This window comes from Musa acuminata, chromosome BXJ2-4, assembly GCF_036884655.1.
Source record: "Musa acuminata AAA Group cultivar baxijiao chromosome BXJ2-4, Cavendish_Baxijiao_AAA, whole genome shotgun sequence".
Taxonomy (NCBI): Eukaryota; Viridiplantae; Streptophyta; class Magnoliopsida; order Zingiberales; family Musaceae; genus Musa; species Musa acuminata.
Genome location: NC_088341.1, coordinates 43428283 through 43451078, shown reverse-complemented (window position 1 = coordinate 43451078; position 22796 = coordinate 43428283). Strand labels below are relative to the sequence as shown.

The 22796-nt window shown below is 41.1% G+C and overlaps 5 protein-coding genes and 1 long non-coding RNA gene across 8 annotated transcripts; 3 read left to right on the top strand and 3 right to left on the bottom strand.

Moving 5' to 3' along the window:
• Positions 1-1867: 1867 nt before the first annotated feature.
• LOC135611078 (uncharacterized) lies at positions 1868-4711 on the bottom strand. The gene is made up of 2 exons (XM_065106375.1): positions 4525-4711; positions 1868-4038 (listed from the first exon to the last, which is right to left on the bottom strand). Exon 2 carries the CDS (start codon positions 3843-3845, stop codon positions 2064-2066), a length of 1782 nt encoding a protein of 593 aa, XP_064962447.1. The 5' UTR covers positions 3846-4038; positions 4525-4711; the 3' UTR covers positions 1868-2063.
• Positions 4712-5755: 1044 nt separating this feature from the next.
• On the top strand, positions 5756-7484 carry LOC108952615 (uncharacterized). The gene is made up of 2 exons (XR_010485716.1): positions 5756-6280; positions 6476-7484. It is a non-coding gene; the product is annotated as an uncharacterized LOC108952615 (long non-coding RNA).
• LOC135609242 (uncharacterized) lies at positions 6517-7060 on the bottom strand. The gene is made up of 2 exons (XM_065102347.1): positions 6938-7060; positions 6517-6856 (listed from the first exon to the last, which is right to left on the bottom strand). The coding sequence occupies exons 1-2, from the start codon at positions 7040-7042 to the stop codon at positions 6632-6634; spliced, it is 330 nt and encodes a 109-aa protein (XP_064958419.1). The 5' UTR covers positions 7043-7060; the 3' UTR covers positions 6517-6631.
• A 977-nt stretch (positions 7485-8461) lies between the features above and the next one.
• Positions 8462-10605, top strand: LOC103982655 (probable cinnamyl alcohol dehydrogenase 1). Its single transcript, XM_009399639.3, has 7 exons — positions 8462-8583; positions 8817-8916; positions 9036-9149; positions 9275-9505; positions 9588-9873; positions 9947-10097; positions 10180-10605. The coding sequence occupies exons 2-7, from the start codon at positions 8828-8830 to the stop codon at positions 10374-10376; spliced, it is 1068 nt and encodes a 355-aa protein (XP_009397914.2). The 5' UTR covers positions 8462-8583; positions 8817-8827; the 3' UTR covers positions 10377-10605.
• Positions 10570-14622, bottom strand: LOC135611077 (uncharacterized calcium-binding protein At1g02270-like). 3 transcript variants are annotated; one of them, XM_065106371.1, is made up of 10 exons: positions 14412-14622; positions 14230-14334; positions 14034-14139; positions 12673-12893; positions 12509-12585; positions 12322-12436; positions 12097-12222; positions 11445-11555; positions 11261-11368; positions 10570-10972 (listed from the first exon to the last, which is right to left on the bottom strand). In XM_065106371.1, the coding sequence occupies exons 1-10, from the start codon at positions 14502-14504 to the stop codon at positions 10733-10735; spliced, it is 1302 nt and encodes a 433-aa protein (XP_064962443.1). In that variant the 5' UTR covers positions 14505-14622; the 3' UTR covers positions 10570-10732. The 3 variants fall into 3 exon arrangements, with proteins under 3 accessions (XP_064962443.1, XP_064962445.1, XP_064962444.1); XM_065106373.1 differs by having other exon boundaries at positions 14230-14328; positions 14430-14621; XM_065106372.1 differs by having other exon boundaries at positions 14430-14618.
• A 6626-nt stretch (positions 14623-21248) lies between these two features.
• Positions 21249-22514, top strand: LOC103983409 (B3 domain-containing protein Os03g0120900-like). Its single transcript, XM_065102346.1, has one exon. The coding sequence runs from the start codon at positions 21524-21526 to the stop codon at positions 22436-22438; it is 915 nt and encodes a 304-aa protein (XP_064958418.1). The 5' UTR covers positions 21249-21523; the 3' UTR covers positions 22439-22514.
• Positions 22515-22796: the final 282 nt, after the last annotated feature.

Sequence of the window (22796 nt, the reverse complement as noted above, 5' to 3'; positions counted from 1 at the left end):
CGCCACCACCACTGCCTGTGACGTTTGATTGGGACAGAACATTATGGCGACGACATGACCTATCCATCCGGACTCCTTTAGAATAATATTCTTGCATCGAGTCATTTCTAGTGTATTTGGTTTTGGGACACAGGAACATCACATTTTTAGATCCACTCATTTAGTTGCGGTGGAAATGGATGTGGGGGTTCAAATTGGACCGAATGATTTAACTGTCAAAATTAAAAGCCATATATTTGAGGTCTCAATGATTTTTTTTTTTATGGATCAGAGAAATCAAAAGCCTTCAATTTGGATGTGTGAATTTGTTTGTTTTTTGCTAAGGTATTTTAATAGTTAATACATTATTTCACATGTAAATTTCTTTGTTAAGACATTCTAATAGTTAGTACATTATTCCACAAATCACAAGCCATGGCTTTTGAACAGTATGAAGTTTGACTTGTCATGGAGGGACTGAGTCCAGGTCAATTTTGGTTTATAGGCCTTGCAAAGGATGATTTGATGTATTTCTAGAACAGTAGAACTTGATGCACACACACAGCACAAATTAAACACCAGTGTTTGATTCAACCAAACCAAGGTGCAGTTCATCTAAACCATGGAAAAACAACTATCTGCCATCACCATGTCCTCTCTTTGCTATAGTATTGATTCAACACTGCCAATTCTCTATTGAATGGTCCACACAGGATCATCTCCCTCAAGCTCTTCCCCCTTTGTCATCCCTTTTGTCTTTGCTTGGTGCCTTTTAGCTTCACAAAAGTACACTGGCATGGGACCACCATGTGCAATTATGCCCAAGGGAAAGGGACTCCCCTTTTGTTTTTGCCCCCAAAGGAAGATGAAGATGACCCACCAAATATTGGGGTGAAATATGTCATGATGGCATTCTCACCTAAGCTAAACCAGTAACAAATAAAGCATACTGTTCATTGTTTGAGAGAACAGAAACAGAGAAAGAAAGAAAACAACCCACCATTTGTCATTTGCATCATCAAGTTGGTCAAGGTAAAAGTTCATATTTTCATTACTTACTAAAATGCATTCCATTTCATTAGGACATTGTTTTGTACTGGAAGAAAAGTCATGCTTGACCCCTCACCATGGCCCATGTCAGAAAGTTTGATCTAATATGACTGACTCACTAATCTGATTGATCAAATGAACCATTAGATGACCTCTTGCTAACACAGTAATCATTACTTACAGCCTTACCAGCAGTAGATTCCATCTTTATTAAACTCATATCCTGGAAAAGTAATGTCCATAACTTTCAACAGAAATCACCATATCACTCTTCAATTCCTACAAGATCTGCCTACACTAGATGAGGTCCACATGGGAAGAAAAGCTCACCTGGAATTGTTTTAGGGCATCACGTATCATTCTTTTATGGCATCTTTTCACACAAATATAAGAAAAGAGGAAAAGAAACTGAATATTTGAGCTGGATATGCCACTTAAATAACAAAAAAAATCTGATTAAGAAGGAGCAAACATGTAAAATTTATAGTTGCCAGCAATGTAGTTTTTCAATCCCCATCGAGCATGATATGCATCCCTGCCCTTCCCACTTATTGAAGTATTATTAAGAGTCAGACACTGAATTGGAGAATAACAAATAGAAAGAAACGAAAGGAAGCATGCGACAAGGTCCAGGACCCGTCAAATGTACAAGCAGAAGACAACTGCAACAGTAAAGGTTTTCACAGAAGTGCAAAGCTCTATGCTAACAAAACATTTTGGTCAAGTGCAAACAACAGATGGAGAGCAAAACTTCTCAAAGTCTACGCTGAATTGCATAGAAAAACAAACACAAAGAAACAAAAGGAAGCATGCTACTAGGTACATGGTCCATCGAATGTATAAAAGATGACAACCGAAACAACACATTTTCTCATGAAATGTAAAGTTATATGCTTCCATCAAACAAACGGGACCAAAGAAAGCAACAAGATCAATTGGAAGAGACTTCTATACTACGATACAACAATGCTATTACTTCCACAGCAAATATCAGGACAGAAGATACCATGACTAAAACAGGATGAGTCAGTCTATCAGACTTGCAATGTGCATTTCTTTTGAGAATGCCCTAATAGATGACACCGACCACACTGAACTACACGCTTTGGACGTTTTAAACTCTCCATCCGAAGAACCTTCTTTTTGGGACGACCAGGCGGCCGACGAGTTTTAGGTGGTCGTATGATGATATCTGATTTGCCACTGCCACTTTCCATGCCCTCTGTTGATACTTTCCAAAGATTTCTATCTGGAATTGGATATATCGTTTGTGAATAGACCTCACGGTACTTCTGGACGCTGAAGCATTCCTGAGCATACAACCGTACATCTTCACCACAAGACAAAAGTGCAGCAGCAGCATGTGCACAAGGTATACCATATATTTGCCAGCGACGGCATGAGCAAGACCGTGACTGTATATCAACAATATTAGTTCGCTCAGTTGATACGATTTCAAATTCCACTTTATTCGCTCGGAGAACTTGATAACATAGTGAATCAGCATTAGCTTCTGAAATGTGTTTTTCAGCAGAAGGCACAAGGACTGAGGTCATTGACAAACCAATAAGGCGACGGTCATTAAACCAAGAGGTTAGTTGGTTGCGGATGTGTTCCATCATTTGCACTACAGGAAGTTCATGGCCATCAAGCGCCCAATTATACAGAACTTCAGTGATACCCAATGTGAAGTGGCCATAACGAACCCCTTCAAAGTATGCAACTGCCCAAAGGCTAGGAGGAAAACGTTGGAACCAGGGCCTGACATCCTGAACTTCCATCATTTCATTTACTATGGACTCAAATTCAGCTGTCGTAAGGGCATAAACAGCGTTCCAGAAGAGATTAACTAGCTTTGAATTTTTGAACTCATCACGGAAGCTCTCGCTTACATGGCGCAGGCAAAATCCATGAGAAGCATTTGGGAAATTGTATTCAACAGCTTGTACAATGCCTTGATTCCTATCGGACAATATCGTCAACATAGGCATCTTATCTGTATTGACTCCAAATAGCTTACGCAGTTCTGTTACAAACCACATCCAATTATCATCACTTTCTATATCCACAATAGCAAATGCCAATGGGAATAACATATCATCAGCGTCAACAGCTGAGGCACAAAGCAAGGTCCCTAGATATTTTCCTTTAAGATGTGCCCTGTCAAGTTCCAACAACGGCCGACATGCATAAAGAAAACCATAAATCGATGCACGGTATGAAATGAACAAACGATGGAAGCAGTTCTCTTGGCCTGTAGCATAAACTAATGCAATACTTCCAGGATTACTTTTTCGAATTTGCTCACAGTATGCAGGAAGAAGGCGGTATCCATCCTCTAGAGTGCCATGAAGGGCAGCTAGGCTACGCTCTTTCCCTCGCCATGCTTGCATATAAGATACAGCAACTCCATGTTGCTCGCGAATATCCTGCAATATCTCCTTCGGTTTATACTGTGGATTATCTCTTACCCGAGCCTCGACGGATCTTGCAACCCAGCCGACTGTGGCTTGCTGGTGATGGAGGTTGCGAACTCCTTCACACGTGTGCTCGCCATGTAAGGTCCTGATCGAGAATGTCGGCACACCTGGGCATTTAGCCACATGGACTCGCCATGGGCATCCTTCCTTTGAGCACTTAGCTATAAACCGACTGCGATCAGATTTAACAATCCGAAGCTCGAAATGTAAAGCTATTGCAATATCTTTTAGCGTCCTCCTGCAAGTTTCCACATCAGGAAACTCTTGACCAATAACCAAGGAGTGGTCCGTAGCGACTAGACTGTGATCCTGATGGACTACAGAAAGGCCAGCCATAGGAAGGCAACTACTATTTATGTTCTTCTTCTCATCCAGCAAAACATGCAATCTATTCTTCAGAGTAAAACCACGACCGTAGTTGGAGGCCACTAATTCAATTCTTCATAAAAGCAACCCATAACTCAATGTTGCTTCACTTGAACCGATTAGCTGCAATCATCTAATCTCCAAGACTGGAAACAGGAAAGGCCTGCGGATAGTGGAAGTACCATAACGAGGATCAAAGAAACGAGAACGAAGTGGTAAACAAAAGAAACTACTTTGACCTGAAAAACTTAAATACAAACACTAAAAGTTTGATCAATCAATTCGTTTGGTCTTTATTTATCCTTACGCTAACGGGTAGCTAAGAATACGAAATTTGGTTTGATGAAGGAAATTACCAAGAAAATATAACTCGGGAAGAGAAATCAAGCTCGCAATAGAACTAACAAGAACTATCAGGAACTGGAAGAAAACGTTTTTGATTCAGAATCCAGGAATGCGCATCAAAGCCTCGAACAAAACCGCATAGCCTTCGGATCAAATACGGAACAGCTTACAACTTTATAACCGGAAACCAAACTAAATCGTACCAAACACGCGAATTATGGAACACAAGGACCGTTCAGCCGAAACCAGAATCATAGGCCCTAACCACAGACGCAAGAAAATAAAACCCTAGAAACCGGCATACCAATCGAATGGGAGTTCCAGGTCGTCCGACGCGGCAAACTTTTGAGGCAAAAACCCGTAGAGAACCGTCCCACGACGAATCGATAAAGATCCAGCGTCCGATTGTGGCCGCCGACGAGCACTCGAAACGCCGGCTCGACAAGCGAGACGGGGAAGGGGGAGGGGTGGGGGAGGGGCCCGAATGGGGCAAAAATGGTCGAGGATCGAGTTCTCGGCCCTCGGTTTACTGAAATGACCTTAAACGCCGCATCATATTACTTGTATAGGTGACCAACTAACGGAGCACCTGAACCGGATCCTCTGCTCGGTCCGGTTCGATTCCGAATTGACGTAACCCATCCCGGTCCAATGTCGGGCAGCTTCATGCTCATAATTCAGTCATTGAAATCAAGAAAATTCTTAATTATAAAATAAATATATATAATAAATTAACATCTTATGTACACAATTAGGTTTGATGTGGTAAAACGTACGTACACTCATGGGAAAGTCTCCGAGTTAGCCGAAGCTTATTACATAGTTTAATTGGAAGTGAAATAAGTCAAAATAAATCCCGCATGGTTTGACCATGCAATTGCAAAATTATGCTCTATTGAGATTAAATTAGTCGATGACTTATAGTAATCACATATTTGGTCTCCTTTGGTGCCATATTATTTTGAAATCGATCACACATCAGCTTGATCAAAATCGGGTCAGTTTAGCCGATGGATTAGAATATACTTTTTGATAAAATTTGAAAGTAATAATTATATATATTATGAATATTATTGTTAAAACATATTCTCGTTGTCCAACATGTTGAGTTGCTAAGCAAATTTCAATTGACGCTTAAGATGTCAAGAGATAAATTATACAAGACTGCTTAAGCTAGTCAAGATATAGAAGCATATAGTAAAAATGTGCTTAAGCATATTTCATTCTATTAATTATAATATAGTAAAAATGGATAATAAAGAGGGTAATAAACCAACAGACAAATTGAGAGAATAAAAGAGTAGTCGAATAATAATTATACTAAGTAAAAAGTTATGGAAAGGTCACTAATCACGTATTCGATTCCAACCTTACAAAGTTATAATTAAGTAATTAAACTATGATATTTTAGTCTCTAATCACACATGAGTCAACTCTCATGGGCTGCAGCTCTTGGGCCACGTCGCATGGCGCAAACGAAATATTAGGTTAGCCGACTGCCTCTTTTGTTAGTGTATCAAGATGTTGGCGGCAGTTCCAATTTTGCCGCCAGGCGAGGCAATTTGATGGGATCTCTCACCCATCGTCTTTCTTTTCCACATCGCTTAACCCTTCCATTTCGATCGCGTTTCCTAGCTGGAGTTCGCTTTCGTGACTTCGGCCTGCTAGCAGAAGATTAGAAAGAAGAAGGGATGGCGAGTTCATGGTAGCCCTGTTCTTGATGACGCCATCTTCCAAAGGAAAGAAGAACGAGAGCATTCCAGTTCGATTCATCAACCGAGGGAGGCAAAGGGGCAAAAGAACCCAAATTTGATGTTCCTTCAGGTAGCTCTCCTGTTCTTGCTGATGCAATCTTCCGGCAATGGAAGCACATTATTCCAGTTAGAATCATCTGCCGACGGAGGCAAAGGGCCCAAAAAAACACCCAATTTTGAGTAGCCCTGTTCTTGATGATGAGGTTTTCCGGCAATTCGAGGTTCCTCCCGAAGGAATGGATCATGTGGAGGGAGACCACCGACCGCAGTGGAAGCAGCTGATTCCAGTTAGAATTATCATTTCAAGTACGTGTGGCTTCCATCTAATAATCTTCTGTTGCTTACACGAATTGTTCCTATGCAACAATACATTGGTCTTCTTTGTTGTTTCTTGCAAATTTTGGTTCTTTGGGAAAATTGAACTGCTTTCTCAATCTCGTTTTCTCGAGAGTATGAGGTAGAATTCTTTACGATTAGCCTTTCATTCATCAAATTATTCAGGTAATCATTCTGCCATCTAATGAAGTCAGATCGGAGTCGTATGTTGGAAATCAACTCATGTTGGAATGGAGCAATGTAAGTGACACAAGGCAACATCTCATTCTGGTTTAGTTCAATGGACGCGTTGCCGCGACACACATCTCTTCCAGCTTTCGATCACTGTAAGGGACGCTCCTCAGCCGCAACAGGCTTCTCCTTCTCAGCTTTATGAGCCACCCATTCTTCTTCCGCGACTGGTTTCAGCTCGCTGATCCCCGGATGGAGCTCTTCAGCCGCGGCAGCAGTAGCGGTCGAGCCCTCGCCGGCCGGCTCAGAGAGGTCGACCAGCGGCGTTTCCTTGCTCTCCTCGACCTCGACGCTCTCAGACTTAGCCTGCACATTCTGAAATCAAGGACATAATTCTGATATCGTTCGTTGAGAATATGCATGCAGGTAAGGTGCTCGAGGAAAGTACAAGCTTACCTCAGGGGGAGTAGGCTCGGCCGTGGATGGGTTATCGGCGGCGGCAGGGCCGTCGGGGTTTCTGGGGCCATTTATCTCCTGAGGTTTGCTCGCACAGCCACCCATCGAGCCTTGTGCAGCAGAAACCTTACGGAGAGGAAGAACAGGTGAATAGAGAGTCCCAAAAGCTTCCTTTTATGAAGGATAGAGGAGAATTGGGTGTGTTCTTGTCCAAGTTTAGAAGAGGGATTCATTTGGTGGTTGTTTCCGGAGCCCTTTTAAATGGGCAAATCCTTCTCCGCCAACCTCGAGCTTTCAGGGGAAACCAGCGGTCAGCGTTGACGACAGTTTGTGGAAGTTGGTTTCCCGGGAGAAGAAGGCGGGAGAGGCTTCATGATCACCTCGAAACCGTCCATCCTATCATAGCTATTCATCTGGACCGTCCGCAAATGATTAGTATCAAAGAATCCGTATGATCGACCTACATGGGTGGCTGAGATTAAAAGTTATTATAGGATGGATGATCCAATGAGTTATCTCTAAATGGAGTCCATAAGCATTCCTATAATTATGTTATGAAATTTCTGCCAAATGGAAATTATGCAAAATATACCTAATTATATTTTTCTTGCAAATAAGCAAATACATGCAAAATTATAATATCAAAAGTTTTTATTTGAAGCTTCTGAGTTTAAAATTTCAATTTGTGAATTATATTTTTAATTTAATTTATTATATTATTATCGATTTTAATCATCAGCTTGATCTGACTCACTTTTTAGAGAAAAATATATTTTTTTTATTCCCAAACTAAGGGGAACAAAAAAATCTTCTTAACATGAAAATTTGGGTGCGGATGATCTGATGTGGCAAAAATATATTTTATATGCAAAGATTTATCGTATCATGCTTGATTGGAAAGCATTTTTGTTAGTATATGATACTGAGGTGACAAAAACGATTGATATGTTTTGGCAGGATCAAAGGTGAAACCTAACACCCGCGCATAGATCAAAATGCCACGTATTTTTGAAGAAAAAATCCTTAATAATGATATCGAGAATCTATTAGTCGAGTGATCCACAACGACTGTTCCATGCATCTCTTGGTCAAAAAGGGTTGAGGACTTTCGGATCAGCGATGACGCATCCGATTACGTCTCTCTTCCAATCGATGAAATCTAAGCTGCGGCCTCATGGATCACTGATGACGTCCTTTCTTGTCGTCCATGAAAGAAAGTGAGCACCAAAGTCCATCTTCTCCTGGTTTACGGTGAAAGAATGCTCTCTTCCGTGTAATGAAAGAGCCATTCTTAGGTGGGTTGAATCACACGTCTGAAAACTCCATTCGCTTTTCGCAATCACCCCCATTCCACTGACAGAGTCATTATAAGGAGAAGCAGATTTAGGATATGATTTGGCCAAAAGATTTCAGTGGTACAGATAAACACCGTGCTTCATCTTTTTCTTGTTCATCCAATATATTTAATGCTAGACAAAGACATGTTAAGACTAAACGCTTAACTGAGATTTTTCGGGGTAGTTGGGAGGTTTGGAGGTCGCATGCAGGACAGGGTTTATTCAACCCCGTTGGGAGTGTAAAAGAGGGCAAGCTGCACCCACTTCTTCATCATCAACAGCAGCAGCAGCAGCAGCAGGATTCAACAGGTCGATTACTAGTGTTCTTTTCTGGCATCTCTCCTCTTCTCTTCTCTGTCCACTTCCAATCTTATCTGATGTTTTCATGTTAGAGAAGCACAGTTTCTTATGCAACTTACACCTTCTATTTTCCCTCATAACTCGGAATTAATGGAGAGGACAATTGATGGCATATTATTCTCAGTAAAGGCACTATTTTGCGGTACAAGCATGTAAACGAGTACTATGGCTGGAGTGTGCAGGTATTCTAGCAATGGCCGGTGAAGCTGGGACAGGAGACTGTCTTGCTTGGGCAGCAAGGGATGCATCTGGAACTCTTTTCCCCTATAGGTTCACACGCAGGTGTGCTTAATATGATCAAACTTGCTTTTGTTCTTTTGTGTCTTTCTCACTTGCTTTTAACTCTCATCTCATTGTTTTTAATGCAACACTGATTAGGGTTCGTCCTAAATGTTCTGCAGAGCTCTTAGAGGAGACGATGTTTCTCTGAGAATTACACACTGTGGAGTCTGTTATGCCGATGTTCTTTGGACTAGAAATAAGATTGGAGACTCCAAGTATCCATTGGTGCCTGGGTGAGCTCTTCTTCTGAACTTGAAGTATATTGTTTACAGACAAAGCCATACAAATTGGATCCATTTTCGCAGTCTATGCTCGTCAATTCTACCACTAAATCATGCCAATGCTTGCAACATATCAGGCACGAGATTGTTGGCGTTGTCACAGCAACTGGTTCTGGCGTTAAAGACTTGAGGGCCGGCGATCATGTTGGAGTTGGGACTTACGTGAATTCATGCAGGGAATGCGTGTATTGCAATGAATTCTGTGAAGTCTTTTGCTCCAAAGGAGCAACCTTTACGTTCAATGGCATGGATTCAGATGGCACGGTCACAAAGGGGGGTTATTCCAGCTACATCGTGGTGCATGAGAGGCAAGTCATGTTCCATGAGCTCGGTTTACAGGTCTGTGGTTTCTCCATGAACTCAGGTGATCTGTTGGGTTTCATTCCACAGGTACTGCTACAAGATACCTGATGGCTATCCCCCAGATAGGGCTGCTCCTCTGCTATGTGCAGGGATCACAGTGTATTCTCCCATGATGCGGCACAGGATGAACCAACCTGGGAAATCTCTTGGGGTCATTGGATTGGGTGGCCTCGGCCACTTGGCTGTGAAGTTTGGGAAAGCTTTCGGCTTGCAGGTTACAGTCTTCAGCACCAGCGTGTCCAAGAGAGGGGAAGCTCTAGATCTTCTTGGAGCTGACAAGTTCGTGATCTCGTCCAACAAGCAGGAAATGGAGGTACAGAACCAACAGACTAAATCCCAAGCAAACATGGATCCTAGTACTGCATTCTGATTCATCTTGTTTGCAGTCTTTGGAGAAGAGTTTGGACTTCATAATCGATACTGCTTCTGGAGCTCACCCTTTCGATCCTTACATGTCGCTCCTAAAGGTTCATGGGGTCCTGGTCCTTGTAGGATTCCCCGGCGAAGTGCGATTGAGTCCTCTAAGCCTTCTTCATGGTCGTCGTCTTCTTCTTCTTCAGTATCGTCTTTGCATTGACCATGTTCATGCATGCTGATCGAACTTCTACGCTTGTTGCAGGTGCCAAAACCATATCTGGGAGTGCCACAGGGGGCACCAAAGAGACACAAGAAATGCTAGACTTCTGTGCAGCAAACAAAGTATACCCGGAAATCGAAGTGATTAAGATTCAAGACATAAATGAGGCACTCGACAGGCTCGTCAACAAAGATGTGAAGTACCGCTTCGTGATCGACATTGCAAACTCTCTCAACTAGCTCGATCTAGCAGCTTGAGCTTGCGTTCATCACCTTGTGCTTGATATGATATAACAGAGCACTGCATGTTTCGTGGAAGATGTGACTTCTTGTTAATGGTGTCATTGTATCTTCCCGAGTCTATCAAAGTCAACACAACAGGCAATCATATGGACATATCGTGATACATTTCAAGCTAAAACACACGTTCAAATCAAATGGAATTCCAAGCTTGCAATTTTTGTATCCATGACATTGATCACTATCAGATGCTATACATAATGGGTGGATAGATAGGGTAGAGCTTTGCATACATATAGATTACCCACGGATTAACAAAAACTCAGATTTGTCATGACAAACTTTTTCCTACCGCTTCAACTCGGACTATAAGACATTCTCACAGGAGAAAACACAACAGTCAATGGTGCATGATCTGACAGAGAGTAGTCTTCTGGCCACATTCCCTTCTCGACTTCCGGTGGAAAAAGAACTGCATCTTTTACTCTGAAACCAAAGGCCTGGTGCTTCCCTATGCTCGTTGCTGATCCTCGCTCGGTCCCTTGCCCTAAAATCTCGTTTGGATGCTCCGACCATTTTAGACTCCAAATTCGCTTCTGAAAAGCATTTAATTCATGAAGCTAGGATAAGTTACAAGAAATAAAAGGTCAATGGTCTGAAAGGTAGATTCATGTAACCATCTTTATAGCAAACATTAAAGACAAATTAATAAAAAACATCATCTTTAATGAAAATTATGTCGAGAATCTGAAAACAAAACACTATCTGTGCCCAACCACTCACTCCCTTAATCATTTCCACTTAATAAAAGATGCATGATGTTCTTACAAGTATACCTCCTTAAAAAATGTAAGCATAAGACACATTACAGGCTTGAAGTTTACCATAAATTCTTCATAGTTGACAACACCATCCCCATCGATGTCAGCTTGAAACCATAAATCTTTTGCATCTTCGGGACCAAGACCGTCGAGCTGGCTAGTTATGCCTAACTGCATTAATTCAACACATCAGACTATCCTTTTATGATTTCAAAAGGTCTCTTACTCTTATCTGAAAAACTGCTACCTGGTGGAGTGCTTGACAGAAACCCGAGTAGATAATATAATCACCAAGATTGTCAGCCTTTAGGAATGCAAATGCATCATCATTTGTAAGAGAAGCTGCTTGCAGAAGATACTGAAACAACGAACTACAAATTGTTAGCACAATCCCAATAAGATAAAAAATTTCGAAGTAGATAACCTAAAAAAGAAGGCCCATTCACTTTGTAAGCAACAGAATGTTTTTAGAATTCCTGCAGAAAATGCGAAGGTACAACATATAATGATTTATAACTCAATAGAATATGAAACAAGATCTCCAATATAAATCCACTTAAAATACAATAAAAACCACAAATCCAATTTAAATTCCACTCCTAAACACCCATCCTCTTCCTCTTATCCATCAGCAAAGATACAAAGTACACGTATATTTAGGCAGCAAAATATACTTGAGATGGATAGTGTTTTACATGTTACTGAATCACAAAAAATCTCTTTCTTGACAGTTAATCAATTGACAATTCCTAATGTCTATGACTCTATAATTATATCTTTTAGCTATTATTAGTAAGTTGAAAAATTTTAGTATGTATGATGGAAAAATGCACCTCAAGAGTTTCAGGAAATAAAAAGAGACAAAGATGATGTATGAAAATTTCAAACATAGTCTTCACCTTAATAATGCCAAATACTGCTTCACTCCAGCTAGTTCGAAGGGGCTTCCTATACATGTTTGGATTCAAAAGCCATATAAAATCAACCCCACAGATGTTCCCACGGTGATTACGGTGGCTAACCCACTGCAAGAGAAAAAAAAGCGGGAAATGTAAAATTGCATAAGAAATTAATGCTCTTAACATCAAACTAGCGTGATGCATGTCTAAAAACTTAAAGATTACCTTGTGGCAATCTGCATCATTGTCAGTATAGTGGTGAGCTGTATCATATGATGATACAAACCCTTGAGACCGAAGAAACTTATAAACATGACCACGTTTGCTTCCGTTCCAGTCTCTGAACAATATAAATGAAGATGAGGAAATTTGGTTTGACTCAAAAATTTATAAGGAAATGAGTGGTACTCACCCACATAGTACAATAGGCATGGGACTAAGATTGTGCTCCTTCTGGTATGTTTCTATGTAAAGAAGGATCTTATACACCTATCAATTATAACAACAAGGTAAGGTCCCGGACAGGGTTCCAATGGATGTACCAAATAAAAAAGAGTTCGGAACAAGTTGGTGTACCTGTTGCAAACGAACTATACACAGGCTAGAGTCATGAGGAAATAACAAATGGGTATTCACAATGATAATTTGTGCATGAATGTTGCTATTAGGTCCTTGCAATACAGGAACAACTGATTCGACATGTAATAGCTGAGCAACACGGTCCCCAAAATCATTAAAGAGCAACTCTCGATAGTTTAGAATCCTAAAATGGTCTCTACGAACAGCTGTGAGAAGGCCTGTATGCAAATGCGTGCAATAATTGTAAGTGGAATGCATTAGCAAGTAGTATAAATTAAAGTAAGAATATATTTCATTTAGTTGTAAAACAAATGAATAACTTGGTCATTTTGCATTATTGTATTTAGAGTTCATTAATTTTCAAGATGTTTCCATCTTTTACTATGAAGCATCTATGTCTACAAAATGCATTGGAAAAACTGAAACATAATTTAAGCAACCAAAGTTGAGAAGTGCAAATGAGAACTGATAAAGTTACTTTTTTACAGAGATGTTGAATGAAACTTTTAACCGAAGATAAACATATACTGAAACCAACTTCATGCTAACTCTCAACCATCAGAAAACAAACACAACCTTGAATAAACTGCATGGCCACTCTTAGTTTCACTGAGTTTCAACATTTAGTGTGACAGTTGTTTAAACCAATGAAGTGTAATTGATGATGGGTTAGAAGAAAAAAGGTATAGATTTCTCAATGACCAATTTGCAAAAGTGAAAGTGAACCCAGTCTACCTCCTCAAAAAGTACATGTTTCAGAAGCAACCTGCAATGCCAGTAAACATTTCAAATTTACTTTATTACGTTGAAGAATCATAGTATATTGACTGTTGATGCAACTATTATTGACTGCCAAGTATCAACACTTTATTATCGACCAGGACCGAGACTTCCAATATTAAGTGATAGAAGGACTAGAAAACAGATCGCGCAAGGGAAAAATAAAATTGCCAATACATTTAAGTGGAGGTGAATTGGTTTAACTTAGGAAAAACATGTAATTTCCTTTGTTATGCGTAGAACCCCACCACCTAAAATATCAATCAACCAGCATAAAGGTCTGTATTGTAAAAAATTCACAATATACATCAAATTTATGACAATCGGCGGCAATGCACTGATCTTCCAAACATCAAAACAACTACAAGATATATATTTAAACAGTTCTTTCCACAAAAAGTGTGTATCTGAACAAACAAAAAAAAATCAATTCAAGTGAAAAGGAATAAACATATTTCTTCCGTGTAGGGAAAAAGACTAAATTTTCAAGGAATATAAAGGTCTCTCTAATGGAGGCGGTTGACAGAACAATGTGGGTGTGCAATCAATAGTGTTAAGGAAATAAAAAGAGAACACACCATCACCACGATTGTTGGTCCGAGCAAGCTTGAAACTGATATAACCCACATCGCCAAGCCTCTTCTCATACATGTCTACGAGCTCCTCATTCCCCAACCAAACCTCCTACAAAGATCCAAACATAACATCGCTGACCACGTTAGAACCCTAAGACCCCTGCATCGAGAACGAAACCACAAGGGCTAAAGATCTCGCCTGCAGACAAATGACGGAGGACCGATCTCCCAAAAGTCGGTCGATGATGCTCTGGTTCCTACTCTGCCAGTACGCCCTGTATTGGCTCTCCCGGCAACTCTGGTCCTACCATAGCAACAAAAGAATCCTTAATCAAAGAAGACCAAGCAAAACCAATCAGAATCGGACCTAAATCGACCGACCAGATTCACGCGGCCCACCTTCTCGTTGAGGCGCTTGTAGATGGGCGCGAAAATGTTGAAGGTGGTACAAGAAACGCAGCGCTCCGAGATCATCCTACGAGAGAAGGCAAGAGAGATCTAGAGGGAGGAAGACGATAGCTGTTAGTGGCTGTACTCGGGATTTATAGAACGACGAAGACGAAGCCACGGGCGGAGGGGAGAGGAAGAGGAAGGGGTGCGAGTGACCGCCTCAACCGGTTGCGCCGTAAGGCGGCTTGCTTGGGTCTCGGAGGTGGTAACCGCGAATACCCGGTCTCTGGTACCGGTGGTCGATCCGCGCGGGGATATGCTGGTTAGTTGACAACCTCAGCCGTCGGATTTGTGCACTTCCGCACTGTAGCGCATCTGATGATGAGCCTCTCCACCGTTGGATTTACAATGGGGTCCGCAGAATCTATGGTGATGGGAGAAAATGATATCTTGGCACATATTCTATTATTAGCTATTGAAATTCCAACGCATGGCAGATATTCTCTCTTTAATTTAAAAATCTCGTAATAGTAAAAATAAAAATATGGTATTGAATCCAACATTTAAGGTGAAAAAATTACTTTGAATACCAATCAAAAAATATTTAAAAGATTTATATGCAAAAAATTAAAATTATATTTAATGATATAATAAAATATAAGAAATAATATTTTTCTCCCTGAGTCGCACTACTCAAAAAGCATATTCTTTTGTCTCATCTCATCCCAAAATGGGGATGCCTGAGTTATATAAAAAATACTATTTAATATTAATTTGATGATAGTGTAAGAAATCGATTTATCAGAATCTATAGATTGGGTTCAAAACTTCATTTAACAAAATTTTATATCTATCTCAAACATTGATATGGCAATTATATATCAAACTCATTTAATAAGATTTGAGAGTTTGATTTCATCCGATAAATTTTTTTAATATATTAATTAATTTAGTTGATAAAAATTTAATGGTTGAAAATTGTATTTTCATCACTTTATAAAAAATAAAAATATGGGAGAATTCTAAAAAACACCCATAGCTTTAGTTTTTTCTTGTAGAGTATTTCAATTTTAAAGGATAATATTAACTTTGAAAAATCGTTTATGTTCACATAAGATTAAATCTGATATAAAACTGATTTAACTTAAACCAATTTTTTATTATACGATATATATCCTTATTTCACATTTACTAATCGACGCGACTTATACTATATGATATTTGGTCATTTCATATTTTATTATCGTTGCTGAAGTATACATCGTAGCCTTTGAGCATTATTAATTTCGTATATCTTTGTGTTTAGGATCGAGTTCTATCACATCTATAAGCATCGAGTTTCACCGACAATATCACTGAGTCATTTGAACTTCTATTTAAGAACTTCTATCACTGAGTCAATGAGAAGCTTCAGAATAGATGGAAAGGAGACAGGAGATAGGAAGGAGACACACGTCATCAACAAAATGGGTCTTCTTATCCACTTATCCACTTCTTGACGATGATCACAACAAAGAAACACGACAGGAAACTGTTGTGGTGAGAAAGATCTTGAGGTTCACATACAGAAATCAAACAGAATAGACGGAAAGAAGGAGAAAATAGGTGCCCAATCATTAACTTGCAATACTTGAATCCTTTGATCCTCCTTGTGCAAACAGAAATCAAAGTCTACTGGTGTCACAGTTCTTGCTTGATCAACCTCTGGTATGCCAAAGATAAGGTAGAATTTTCTGATGAACAGCTAAAGATTGCACGAAGAGCATGGTCATGAAAGCAGCCGAATGACTGCATTTTACTACGTTTGAAGCTCTCACTATTCCTTCCATTCCCAACTTTGTGATTGATTATTCCGAAGTATCGTATTCCTTCGGATGTTTTAAGATGGGGATTCTTTTAAGTGGATCAACAGTAATATTATGCTTGGATTACCACTCACGTTTCAACTGAGTGCATAAGCATTGGTCAAACGATATTATACCGAAAGAAATGTCTAGTATTGATTTTTTATCTGATGACACTCTCATATTCATTTTTTACTTGGGGTATTCTTTTTTTTTTTTTTTTTTTGACTTCGATAAAAATATCCTCATATTTTTTACTTGAATGATATGATCATATATGTTATTAAAAAATATTTCATTTTATTAATTAATTATTATAAAATTTAAAAAAATATAAAAATAGTACTAATCAACTTAAAATCATTTCATGGTGATTTTAAGATAATTACTTTTTTATTTTTAAAGAATTTTTTGATAATTAATTATCAATTTTTTGAATAGCATATGTATGTGATCAAGTTATTCTAGAGATTTTTTCTAGAATAAAAAAATTAATATTAGAGATTTTTTCTAATAAAATACCATTGATCAAATGATATAGTTTCTTTCTTTTTTTTGGTTTAACGTGTGGGTTAAGAAAGCAAGAAATATTAATTTCCAGGAATGATGGGGAACAATTTGTATTTGAAGCAAGTTGATGATAAGATAATAATCTTAGCATTTGGGAGGCAGTGGATGAACACAAGATATTCCATCTTATTACTTGATCTCCTTCTGCAAACAAGTTTACCTCAGCTTTCAGACAACACATCTTGGTGGTTATCTGATGGCATCTGACTTCCTTTAATTCTCTTTTTTCTTCTTCCTTGCCTCTTTACAGAAAAACTTGCTGTCGAATCCAAGTAGAACTAATCTTCAAGCTACTAAATGGCTCAGATAACCATTAAGACACAGACAACAGTCATCTTTAATGGTAGAGAGAGGGAATCAATCATCTTTGTGAAGAGGATTTTGTTCCAAGGAAGAGACAAGAAAATAATTCTTATCATTCTTTCCCTGGTGAATAAGACCATCTCCCACCAGAATCTAATAAAAGAAATCTTATAGCATGCATGGCATGTTGAGAGAGATTATACCCGGCTGAAGTCGAATGAGGAAGCAACAGCCACTGGTTTTGAATATATTCCCCTTCCAACTTTCCGACACTTTGGAATCGAACGAGGAAGCAACAGTCACTGGTTTTGAATATATTCCCCTTCTAACTTTCTGACAAATTGCATGGATGGGAACCTTTGAGGGGTTGTTCTTCATACGCCACATATTGGTGACAGATTATATCCTCCAGTGCGGTAGGATACGATATTGTGAAAAGGATGCATCAGAACCGAGAGATGTACAGCTTAATGCAGAATTCACTCATGAATCTGCTGATGAACATGAACCTCACATGAAGTGATATAATTGTAGAGTGCGCCTACCATTGCTCCAACTCCGTGCTTCACTGTCATCGAAGTAGCGGTGGAAGAGTGAACACCAGACCCTTGAATGCTCGACTGGGGATAATTCTGACACCCACAGGTTCTAGAGACCCTTGAATGCTGGATGCTTTTCACTTGCACATATTCTAGCTTTTATGCCAGAGTGCAACTAAATGGTCTGTGATGCTCTCATGAGGTTGATACAGCACCTTTAATGCAGCCAACAAGCTGAAACAGTTTGATCATGAGTTATCTACCTAATAACACTGCTATGAGGTTGATACAGTGCTTTAATACAGCTAAAAGTAGTACATATCCAATCATATGCCTCATGGTTGTCCATTATAAGGCAAGATGAGTTATCTATTACTATTTTACCAGTCTTCAAACATCAATCACTATAAGTAGAATATGTAACCTAATATGAAACAAATTTGCAGTAATGCATCTGTTGCCCGGTTTAGAATTCTCATAACATAGGCTGAAGTTTCAAAGATTGATGGTAGTATGAAGTATCATGATTTGCAACAACAACAAAAATGAAAGACAATTTTGATGGAATAGAGCTCGGAGAGAACACTTATAAGTTCAACTACTTTTGTTCTGGAAGATGTTGATGCTGATTCATGCATGACCCATCACTGATCATTCTGATTAGTGTTCAACTCAGTCTTCTATCACCTCTTCCATGGTTGGATAAGGTGACCATGATGCTATTGCCAGAATGTATAAACATGGATACTAATCTACACTGAGTGACTCTGTTTTCATCTCATCTCGAACCCCAGCTTGTTGGTCAAAATTGCACTCGCCACTCTTCTCCATTTTCTGTCTGCTGATTTCTCAAGTCTACTGTGCATGCAAAAAGAAATATCTTAATCATGTACCAAAACTATTTATGACATCTATCATACACCAATATCGTAGAGACCGAAGAGACAAGAAAGGAAATGGCAGTTCAGCCCGCCACTGAGCTGCCATGCAATTAATGAAATGACCGGTGATCTGAGGCTACTGCCTGCTGTTTCACATCTAAATAATTAAGAGTACGTAAGCATTCATTGATGTGTCAGGCGTTGTTGTCTGCATCCATATGCTGCGTAGATGTTATGTAGACCCCATGCTACGTACAGTGATGCACACACACACACAGATTATATATATATATATATCGCAGAGTCACGTCCAACCTCTTTTGCAATCCACATGGATCCAAATTTCACTCCAAAACCACAAAAAATGTTGTAATTTTTTCTCGGCTCGATGTGGTTTCTTAACAGCAGCAGTCCCAAACACACAAACGAACAGTAGCATACACTTTACTGTCATCAACTCTCGGGAGGAGCAGCTGCAGCTTTTTGCCTGCTACTAAAGATGTCATCGACTCTTTACATTTGCGGTAAAAGTTACTACTGTTCTTTCTCTCTGTCTCTGTCTCTGTCTCTGTCTATCTCTCTCTCTCTCTCTCTGTAATCTCTCTTGTATGATGGCAGAAAACGCGACCCAACAGCGACGGCTCAACCGTTTTTGCTCAGAATTGCAGGAGGGTAGAGAGGGCAACTGCGCTTGATGCCTGGAGTTGATCTCCACCGGGACGCTGTTCCAACTAAAAGAGGAGGAGGATGAAGCGGAGACATCGTTCGCTCTTGGTTCTTCTTTGCTGCGGAGTTTCTCGTGCTCTGTATTGTAATAATGCTCACGTAGACAGCTAGTATGAATACATCAGAATAAAGGGCTCATCTGAATAAATGATGACAGAGGGATGGAGCGGTAACACTTACGCACGCCGGTCCCCGATGACTCATCAACCAGTCTCTATCTTTAAAGGCCATTCCCCACCTGGTTTCTGTGTCTCCACTCCAGAGGAGACCTCTCTTTCATATTGATATGGAGTGGCCGGGCTGGGATCGTACACCTACAAGTGAGTTATGACGGATAATGAGTTCGGTGGCGAGGCCTGCCATGGGAGAGGTTGGGGACATTCCAAGTGTCACCACCCACATGGTGGTATCATTCATGGTGATATGGATTCCCCATCCGATGACTGCTTCTTCTTCTTCTTCTTCTTCTTCTTCTTCGCAGCAGCAGCATCAGGACAACATCAACGTTACAGCAACGATGCATGGTTCCCAAGTCCACATCCCTGGGTAAACGGCGATCCAATAATTGTGGCACTTCAAGTTACTTCATTGTGCTGGTCCACACTACTCTGCCATCGTTCCTTCACCTACCTATCTTTGTACAGTCTACCTTGTGAGGTGAACACTATACACTGTATCGTTTGCTATCTCCACCTCAGTTGTCACACTCAGAGAAGGGTCCCGCTCTCATGATAGGGGCCATGAAGGGAAGGCATCACGGGGGCCTTGCGAAAGGGATCTTGTTCAGGTTGGCTTCGGATCCGTGCATGCATGGCATGTCTCCATCTTTGGCACTGGTGGTGCAGCTCCTTGGCTTCCAACTTACTGTTGAGGGGAGCCATGCTCTGGGCAAGGACTCTTTTGAGCTATCTACATGGAGAAGGAAAGCTCTCATTCCATTGTTCTCTGCTGCAAAGTGCCCATTTGTTTGCTATATCATGATTAAAGTGCATTCACGTCCTTCGGGATCAGCTGCACCATGCTGGTTTCCATCTTGGTGTTTCTCATATTCCTGAACATGAGCAGATCCATCTTGTCCCAGAACATGCCACCTTCTTCTTTCAATCACTACATATAATTTGCATCGTCTGACTTCAGTATCATCGGTAAGGGAAAACCAAATAAAATCTTGGCTTTCATTACTCTAACAATTTCTCTCACTATGATTCTTCTTACTTGCATCCACTAAGATGCAAGTGAACTCTGAAGGGAAGACAAGCAGCAGAAAGATGATACGTGAACAGTACTCATTAATGCGAGCTAATAACAATGGGAAATGGATCCTTTCCGCAGCAGAAAGACTGGCGTGTGAGCTAATCTAAAGCGAGTAATATAATTCCATAGGTGGAAGAGATCCAGAGGGATGGTAGGCAGGTGAATGAACTGATGTGGATGATTCTGAGCTCCAAGCTTCCATGCCAGATACTCTCCTCCATGCATATAATATGAGGGAACGAGGCGCTTGTAATATGTTAATCTGAGTGTATAATGCACATTAGAGAAGCTGCAATTGGTTTCTGCACACAGAGCAAGGCCATGTTTGATGCCTTGACTTGGGAATTATCTTGAAGTACTGTGGAGAAGCATTCTAAGAATAGGAGGACCACACGACAGGTTCGATGTCTCTGAGGACTTCCTCAGCATCAAGTAACAGTTGATGACAGGTAGTAAGGGAGCATCAACCAATTGTCCTCACTGAACCTCTTTTGAAGGAATTGAAGTATTCATCAATGTATCTTCCCTTGTTATTGCAGGAAATTAGAAGATGCATATCCTAATAATAATAATACCACCATTCATCTCTTTTAAGTGTGCAAAATCTTCTTCTACAATATATATATATATATATATATATATATATATATATATATATATATGATTGATGATAAGGACAAGCTCACATGAGCTCAACTAGATGATTCATGGTCCCTCTCCCTTAACCCCCTCCATTCTATACAGCTGCTTTTACCATCCTCCTCCTATATGCGTTTCAGAACAGTGCTTTCTGCATCTCTTCTTCTTCTTCAGCTGCTACTGTCATGCCCTTCCTATATACCTATCAAAATTGTGTGCTTCATTGGCCCTGTCAAGATCTGCATCTCTCGTGGATTCGTCTTTTTCTACTTCCGTTAAAGGTACCTGATTCCTTCTCGTTGATTCTTTCTGTTTTCAGGATGTGAAGGAGAAGTAAGTCACTAGATATGGAAATCGCGCATGGAAAAAGAGAGAGCTTTTACGACACTGATCAGGAAGAAGAGCAGGTCGAGTTCTGTAGACACCCCCCCTTCGTCCCTTGCTCCCCTTCGCCGTCATCGTTGTCCACCGGCGTCAGGTCGATCGACGGCATGGGCAATGATTCTTTCATACTGAAGGAGCACATGTTCGACAAGGTCGTGACGCCGAGCGACGTCGGTAAGCTGAACCGGCTGGTGGTCCCGAAGCAGCACGCCGAGAGGCACCTGCCGATGGATGCCTTGGCCAACGAGAAGGGCCTGCTGCTATGTTTCGAGGACCGGACGGGGAAGCCGTGGCGCTTCCGCTACTCCTACTGGAACAGCAGCCAGAGCTACGTGATGACCAAGGGGTGGAGCCGATTCGTCAAAGAGAAGGGCCTCGATGCCGGGGACACCGTCTCCTTCAGCCGCGGCGTCGGCGAGGCGGGACGCCACCGCCTTTACATCGACTGGAAGCGACGACCTCAGAGCCGCGCCCGGCCACGGGTTCCACTCCCTGCACTGACCTTTGCGCGGCCCGTCTGGCAGTGCAGCGGCAACAGCTGGCAGGCACGAACCCACGTTGCGGCGAGCTTGGGCTCGGTCAGCCGGCACCCTCTGTACCTCAGACCGCTGGCCGCGAGACCGCCGCAGAAGGAGGTGCAACCGGCAGGCAGCAGCGGCGTGCCGTCGGCGCCCCTCGTTGGCGGCCAGGCCGCCGTCAAGCGAGTTAGGTTGTTCGGCGTGAACCTGGATTGTCCTGACACCGAAGGCGACGCCAATTTCCGCATCCGGAGTACTCCACCCGTGGGCGCGCCTCGGTTTCAGCCGAGGACTGCACCTCCGCTGCTCGAGCCGTCACGTGCTGTCGGCGAGACACTGGCATGCTCCTCCTCGTTGTGAGCACGGAGCTGCATTCACCATTAGATCTTTACGTACAAGGAAGAGCAGAAAGATGTATCCAAGCCATTTCTGCGTACTCGTTGATGCTCTTTCTCTTACAACCATCACCATCTGCATGAATAGAGATCTCCATCTACGCCCCTATAAAGTCAGAACATCGATCCACTGGATCTAACCAGGGATCATTTCCCCAGTGATTTCCAGCTTCATGTTTCTCAGATAGATCAGCTGTTCGGCATGTCCTAAAATGGAGGACAGACAATCACAGAGTCACGCAGAGCCTGATCTGAGTCCTTCTCCATCAATTCTTCTACGACACCGCTCGTGATTTCATCTTCGCTTGCTACACCAGCCATGT